Genomic DNA, 7931 nt, shown 5'->3' with positions numbered 1-7931 from the left:
TTTTTTTTTTTTTTTTTTTTTTTGGAACGAATGCTGTTGGTTTAATAACACTAAAGGCTTGTTTGTTTTGAACATTACCATTCAAATAGTGAAGTCTTAATTTCATAGTGTGTTTATACGCCACATATTCTTAATATCCAAACCAAATTCTAACTAAAACAACAACTATGGCCATCAACCCACTTAGATCCACAGCCGTAGCAAAATGCTGATCCGCACCTACAAATTTCACATAAAACTGCTTCACAAAATTCTCAACAAAAAGTTCTGAAAAAAATAAGGCTACAAACCTTACCTGCAAGTAAAATGGACGCAGCCTCCAATCTTCTCAACATAAATTTTGCAATGCGGACATCTCTTCCATTTCCATGTATCAGCCAGCTCCTTCATCAGCATCTCGTCTCTGTCTCCTCCTTCCTTGCACAGTTCGGGCTTTGCTGGTTGTGCATTAGCCATTGCTCCAACTCTCATCGGTGATTGGGAAGGCCGGGGTGAGAAGTATAAATGGTGGAGTAGGAAGGGAAGGGCCATGGCTTGATGATGCCTCGACTTCCCAACTTAACTGGTTCAGTGTCATACAGAATAGACGCCTTGGGGAATGTGTCGGTTCCATTGGAGTAACCATGAACAACTAAAACTAGAATTTTCAGAATTCTAAATGGAAATGAAGGGAAGGCGAAGCGTTTCATTTCATCATCGGCACAGATTTTGAAATGCATATGAAGTGTGATTCATTATTCATCTACTTTTGTTGGACTATCATATATATTATACAATAAAAATAAAAAAAATGGTAAAATACATCACTCACTCATGGCTTAGCTACAAGAATACACGTATTTTACAGCGCCCCTGCTAAAGTTATGAACTGCCATGCTGCTAACTAACTTTCCTCCTAAACTACTACCTAGAGAGAGTAAAAAAAAAAAAAAGAACCTATGCACCAATTCTGCTTTTCCCTCTGTGCTTTAGTTCTCTTCACCTACAGTCTCTTCATCCTGAGTCTCATAAATTTACTCTTCAGTTAATGGTTTAGCAGCACACCACCTCAAATAAAACTCATCTACGAATCCAAACAATGAATAATTTCTGATGCAGGATAAGAATAGGCGGAAAAAATGACTGTGCTGAGACGAAGACCAAAAATGACTCAAGGTATCCGTGGATTTGTTATTCCTTGCGGAGACCCGTTTGCTACACTATGTGGTTTCTTCTTGTAAGTTGTAATGCTACAATGTGGACAAACATACTCTAACCCATCTGTTTTGGCATAATCCTGCAATTAGACCATCACAGAGAAAAGATTAACCATATTGTACACTCATGCAGTTCCACGCCTCACTAACCCAAGATTTCCCAGAATTTATGTCAAGGTGGTCGGAAATTATACCTTAAATGCACCAAGACCCTGCCTCCGGTCGCACCCAAAATGGGCCCATTCACCACAAATACCACAGTTCACCCAATCCCCTGCTGCACTACTATTGAACAGATGCAAATCCCATGGTAAGAAAGTGATGTTGCTACAATTATCAGTTTCATGTTTCACCATGTAAGTGAACGAATCAGTAGAAAAAAATTGACGAACCTGTGACACAAAAGGCAACATTCTCCATCTACATCATCATGAGCCAATTCATATTCTAGAAGGTAAGTCTCATAATGTCTTTTCAATGTATTTCCAACACCCTGTGAGAACATATAGGATCGACTTCTTACAACATATGAAATTAGTAAAATCGAAAAATATTTCATCTAGCATCAGAAGGGTCACAAATCCATGAGAAAAGGTTTGCTGTACATACAGTCATTCTATTGGTCATTGTGTAATTGTGCATCTTAGAGAAGATCTGCCCCTTCCAATTGATACCATTGCCGACATGAAAACCTCCTCGGGTGACCACCTACAGACCAGAGCAACACTTTCAAAACGGGTCTCTATAGTTAAAACACCAGACAGGAGGAATCAATATACTATTCTGGAAATTCAATGACCATACCTCCTTATACAAGTTATAGAGGTCAAGACGCTTCCCATTGAGTACGGCATCTGGGAACTCCTCAACTCCACCTTGAGGAATAAGTCGTGAATGTCCTCGAAGTAGTAAAAACTCCATAACATCCTTCAAGAACTCCTCCTGCAATGAGAGCAGAACAGAAATGTTATTAACAGTAGAATGAAATCCATATCAGTTCAGGCAAAAACTTCTGAAAAAATGTGTATGAACATATAGCATGAAGTTGAGATCTTTTCCTCCTAAGAGAAGGCAAATACCAAAAACACTTTTTAGTCATGGATTTCCTCATTGACATGATGGACACCCACGTTTTAATGCAGAGATATTTTATAGTTCCAATATTTACTGCCAATAACTGGATATCCACAAACCTCTTAAGCTAAAACCTCACTGATCATAGTAACTTACCTCAGAGCAATCTTGAACTGGATTTCTTCCACAGCCATGTTTCTTTAAAGGTAGTGGATTTAAGGGAATAATTTGCTGCTTAGACTGAGATGAGCTTGAAAATGATTTTCTTTGTGTTGCAGAAGTTGATCCTACAGTTACATGCTTGGACGGGGTAACGGCGGGCAAACTAGCCTTGGGCTGGCCTCCACTATTACCATCTCCTTCAGTCCATCCAGAGAAAAGTTTCATTTTATTCCTATGCACAAGTGGAATAGGCTTCATGGTGGCTACTTTTAATCTTTTCCTAGCCGGGAGTAAGGGTGCCTTAAACCCATTCATTGGGGCAGGCTCCTCTCTACCTACTCTTCTAACTGAAGGGATATTTGCATAGGCGAGACTGTCATGAGAGAGAGTATTCCTCATTCCTTGACTTGGTTCCACTCTCTTTCTACTAGGAGTAGGTGGTTTAAACCAGTGTGGCAGTACACTTACAAGCAACTGATCTGAATGTTTATCATTCTCGTCCCTTGAACAAAAGAAGAGCAACCGCTCGGCATCCTCTTTCTCAAAGGAAGCAACAGGAAAACCCTGAACTCCCCCAATGCCAAGTGCAACTAAACTCCGATGTGACATATCAGGTGCTAGTTGCCTCAAGACCTGAGCATCCAATGGTAAACAAATTGATATTAATATATTATAGATAAAGCGACATTGGATTATTCAACCAAGTACAAATCCAGACATCAACATTTCATTGATCGTATGAATCAACCAAGTTTTTTTTTTTTTTTTTTAATAGAAAATATATCAAAGTAGAGCTTCTGCTTAATTTAAGTGGGGGATGGGGACCTGTGATGCCCAAGCGGGAACCTTCATCGAAACCTCAAAAACTGTTGCCCCACAAGCAACTGAAGCAGATTTTCGAGGCTTGTGCATGTGATGTTTGTTGCCCTCACAATCATGCATGACATGAACCAATTGGCTATTTTCAATAATCTCATGTTTGATATGTTTTTCCAGCAGCTGAAATAATTAGTAGCATCTAGGCATTAGACTCCTATTTGAAACAATTACCAACGGGTCAAATAGTTCAAATTAGAAACAGACCTGATCATCAAAACAAGTATGAGCACTACCAGACACCAATACTGAGATGTGGGCCGAACTACAGGTCACTATATCACATCGCATTGTCACAACGCCGCGAGAAAAGGATCCTGCTTGAAGAGGTGGCGGAGGAGCACTGAACCATATTTTTAAAAGCATCAATAGCATATACAACAGATATTCACTGAACAAAAGATTTAATTCCTACCAAGAAGGCATATCCTAGATAATGGCATTGAGAGTTAAAATATAAAATTGGCATACCGATGTGAGAAGCGGTCCAAGTGTTTAAACCAAAAATATTCCTATATATTTCAACATAAGTCTAACCAAGAAGAAGCTAACCTGAACTTTCCCTGAAGTTTACTCCCACGTATCTGTATCACCCATAAAAACCAAAAACTTAGACAGTTAGATGGGAATGCCCCCAAAACAACTTAAGTCGCAACAGTTCATAGAGATCTTGATCGTCCATTCATTGAGAAAATGTTAACGAATAATGTCAAACATAAAGAATGTCATTGGTCAACTCCTACAAACTATAAAACAAGCAAAATTGCAAAATTTGAATGGCACGTACTTCAATATTCAAAAGGGCATTAAGGCCATCCTCCAATGATCTCAATAAGCACGCATCCTAGAAAGCATGAAAACTATAAGGAAAACCATGCAAAATAATTCATAATTGAAAGGGTACTCGTTCCTGCACACCTATATGCAGGTGTACCCAATGGCTCATGAATACAAGACGAACGCCTGGAAACTGCTTACCGGTGTGCAAGGCAATCCACAGATGAGAAGTCTCATGGTCACATTATTATCATGTACACTTATAACAGGGACGGCTTCTAAAGAAGCATCTTCATCTTCACCAGCATCTAGCTCAGGCGGTTCTATGTTAATCTTTGGAGGTTCTCCAATAAGTTGAGGCTCTAGATCACTCCTAAAATCGTCAGCATTCCCAGGAAGAGCATAATTTCTCCCCACACAATGAAGCCTAAAAGCAGCATGTGCAAGCTGAAAAGCATCCCATGTATGAGTAGATGAACTGCAGCCCACAAGTGAAATACAACATAAAAATCAAATATTTAACACCCTCCAAAGACACAAGTACAAAAGTTCAACAAAAAAGTAAACGGAAGGCAATACATGCAAAACATAAGTGCCCCCAACAAGTGGGGAGGGCCTAACAGTGTCACTTACAAGTTAGTTGGCTGGTGTTTTCTTTTTTTCATCTTACACATAAGCCCTAAAAGGGCTATTGCTCTTTAACTTGCTTTACATTCTTAAAAACACTACCCACAACAACTTCCACAGTAATGTGAGCTAGTATAAGAAGCACAATATATATATATATATATATATATGAAAATCACAAAGCAGCTTTTATCCTAAACTAAATGTCAAGATAAGTATTTTGAATCCATGAAGAAGGGTAAATAGACACCTAAAACAACACAATTCTAGTCCGTCTAATAGCAAGTAGGGAAAAGCCTTCAAGTATGTAAAGTACCTCTCCACCACAGAAAGTAATGCATTGCGGAAATGAGCAGCAGCATAACATGAAAATGTGTTGTTCCAATATATGACATAAGGAATTCCCTGCACAATGATGAATCTGATTCAATAAACATCCTTCGACAAAGAAGACATCACACACGAATGTTATACACATGGGCTGCCCTCATTGTTCATATCAAGAACATAGTTTAATCCAAGTGGTGGTCTAAGGACATCATAGAAATCACCTTAGAATGAAGAGTCTCCGCTATTTTGCCTCCATTTGGGAGTTCTAAGTACACCTGAGTTCATAGATGAATTAAATTATCAAAACCTGAATGTACTCTAACCAAATCCATTCCTCCAACCTCATCACAAAGGAGTGAATGGGCAGAAGAAAAAAATGAGATGGTTAAGCAAAGTACTAGTTGATCAATTATGGAAGGGAGACAGAGCATACGGTGGTTGGTAATGCAGTATCGAATAGTCCACATAAATCTTCAAGAGATAAATCAACACCATTCCAAACCAACGACCCAAGTTCGTCATTCTCAAGTTGCTCCCCTTGCAAGTAGACAAAGCTCGGTTGACATGATTCGACAATTCTACCGAACTCATTCTTGCTTGGATTTGTTAGAACTTGGACCTGCAAATTCAAGCAGTTCAATATTTTGACAAGAACCATCTTTAATCGAGTAGGAAACTTGCAGATAAATGACAACTATTGCAGTTTTGCACCTCCAATCGTCCGGAAGAGACCAATTCTGGAAAGGGGTATTTCAGATTATGCTCGGCAACATCCTCCTCGCATTTTACTTTAGGCAATCTTCCACAGGTAACAGCAAGTAAGCTACAAGTTTGTCTCGCAGCTCCTATGGAATGAAGCATGATTTACAGGAATAATCGGGAGAAAATTGCATTAAGCGAAGTTCCTTAAGCAATGAGACCTTTCCACTTCCTCGAGGAACCGTTAGAACACAAACATTCCCCAAAGCAGAGCCCCAACACCCTGGAATCAGTTAAAAATCTCGGAGAACAATACCCATTGGACATGACATAGAATTAAAGAACCTGAATTTTCATTCTGAGGATGAAACAATGCCATCATTCCAAAGCCCCTCAGAAACGGCTTTAAGATCAAAATCAAAGCCGTCCAGAACCTCTAATTTTTACCGGACCAACAGTTAAACCCTAAAACTCACCCACCTCACCACAAAATTTATGCAAAAATAGAATGCAGAACTTATTAAGAACTCAAACCCTATCTGTTAAGAATCTACAACTGTGATCAACATGTAGTGGAAGAGCAAAGAATACATTCAGCTGCAGGGTGAGCAAAATCACTTCAAGGATAACCACAAAAACAATCATAATCGAAGCTCCAAAGCGAAACCCATAAGAGAAAACCTCAAAATTAAACGAACCAACCTCCACCGGAAGAAGCAAAATGAAATTCACCGCCTCCGACGACAGAAATGGAAGAACCCACCGACCCAATGGGAATAATCAAGGATATTTGAACATCCAGCGGGATGAGATCAAGAAAAATCGACGACAAGACACAGTCCGTAGCCCCTAAATTCATACGAAAGGGGAAAATTGTTGGGCAGCGATAGAAGACTGAAGCCCGAAAAGCGTACCCTAGGCCCTTAAAATTCACATCATTAAAAAAAATCTCTCCAAAAGAAAATAGAAATAAGAAATACTCTTACCTTTCTCCATGTCCACATTCCACGCAATAAACACGAAAATCAAACAAAAGTTCTCACAGTGGTCGCCAAAATTAAATCCAAATAATTAGTTCCTTTCTGCTAAATAAGTGGGTGTCTGATCAAAAAATTCCCATTCGAAACCGGAAGTCAAACGTTTCGAAACACATTACACCCAAGAAAAGTGAAGCGTTTATATCACAGCCGATTCGAACCCAATCAAGAAAACACGTCGCCATCGCCTTCCGATTTACTTCCCACGGGTTTTCATTAAAACTGGTAATGGCCATATTGTGGTTGTCTTCTGAGAAAGTTATAAACAATAGCAGAGCATAAGAGATCAAAATCCAGAAATTTGCGTTAATTGGGTGCCTATAAACACTGTTCTTTTTTTTTTCTTTTTTTTTTAATCATCGTCGATTAGATTGCTGACAGATTCTTCTAGTTTCGTCAAGTTAGTTGAGCTTGTTCTCCTTCTTCCTCATGTGACTCTCGAATAAGTACATAAATGAATTGAAATGAAAATAATTCTTAGAATACGATGGCTATATAAACGAATAGATTTGGAGACGAGGCGTTACATAACTGAATTGAATAAAGAAAAGCTATTACAATATTTGAGGATTCAAACGAGAATCTATATAGACGTGCTTCACAAAGTAATTTCTGGCGATGGTGTTGGTCATCACATCTTTAGCAAATAATCTCTCCATCGCAGTCTGTGGTGAATCACACCATCGGAAAGATCCTTGAAAGCCTACCAAAATGAAGATTGTACACACAGACACAGAGTAAGCAGGTTGTTGTTTATGGAAGATGTAATTGGGAGTGTGGCAGTTGTGTTGACTGAAGCTTCTTGGATGAGTGAGGAGGCTTTGTGTTTTTAGTTGGGCAACTGCATGCTTTGAACAATCCATTGTTGTTGCCTTTTCCCCTTCTTTTGTCTTTTATCATTTGGCAGTCACCCATTTGTCGTATGTCCTTGTCGCATCTGCAATGCTTCCTGTACGCCCCTCTATGCCCAATTCCTTCCTCTTTACTACCCCTTATAAATACAAATAGTCATTGGCTTCATTAACATTTTAAAACCCTAGATAAACCCATGTGTCCATTACATGCACCGTCCGAAGTCACATGGGTCAAGAGGGATCGAATTAAGGAGGCACAGTGAAGGGACAAGACAGCCAAACTATCAAACTGAGGCAGA

The 7931-nt window shown here is 39.2% G+C and overlaps 2 protein-coding genes across 6 annotated transcripts; both read right to left on the bottom strand.

Annotated features, from left to right (window-relative positions):
• Positions 1 to 61: 61 nt before the first annotated feature.
• LOC111452774 (probable E3 ubiquitin-protein ligase rbrA) lies at positions 62 to 757 on the bottom strand. The gene is made up of 2 exons (XM_023093657.1): positions 296 to 757; positions 62 to 219 (listed from the first exon to the last, which is right to left on the bottom strand). Exons 1-2 carry the CDS (start codon positions 529 to 531, stop codon positions 150 to 152), a joined length of 306 nt encoding a protein of 101 aa, XP_022949425.1. The 5' UTR covers positions 532 to 757; the 3' UTR covers positions 62 to 149.
• A 110-nt stretch (positions 758 to 867) lies between these two features.
• On the bottom strand, positions 868 to 7095 carry LOC111452767 (AT-rich interactive domain-containing protein 4-like). 5 transcript variants are annotated; one of them, XM_023093639.1, is made up of 16 exons: positions 6728 to 7095; positions 5754 to 6663; positions 5476 to 5661; positions 5264 to 5317; positions 5029 to 5117; positions 4287 to 4563; positions 4096 to 4152; positions 3861 to 3892; positions 3516 to 3651; positions 3258 to 3431; positions 2427 to 3065; positions 2001 to 2138; positions 1806 to 1904; positions 1589 to 1689; positions 1391 to 1481; positions 868 to 1276 (listed from the first exon to the last, which is right to left on the bottom strand). In XM_023093639.1, exons 2-16 carry the CDS (start codon positions 5901 to 5903, stop codon positions 1151 to 1153), a joined length of 2349 nt encoding a protein of 782 aa, XP_022949407.1. In that variant the 5' UTR covers positions 5904 to 6663; positions 6728 to 7095; the 3' UTR covers positions 868 to 1150. The 5 variants fall into 5 exon arrangements, with proteins under 5 accessions (XP_022949407.1, XP_022949408.1, XP_022949411.1 ...); XM_023093640.1 differs by having other exon boundaries at positions 5754 to 6656; XM_023093643.1 differs by having other exon boundaries at positions 5754 to 6590.
• Between the last annotated feature and the right edge of the window lie 836 nt (positions 7096 to 7931).

Source organism: Cucurbita moschata, unplaced genomic scaffold (genome assembly GCF_002738365.1).
Source record: "Cucurbita moschata cultivar Rifu unplaced genomic scaffold, Cmos_1.0 Cmo_Scf00014, whole genome shotgun sequence".
Lineage (NCBI taxonomy): Eukaryota > Viridiplantae > Streptophyta > Magnoliopsida > Cucurbitales > Cucurbitaceae > Cucurbita > Cucurbita moschata.
Note: the sequence above shows the minus strand (reverse complement) of the source record. Positions and strands in the feature narration are given on the sequence as shown.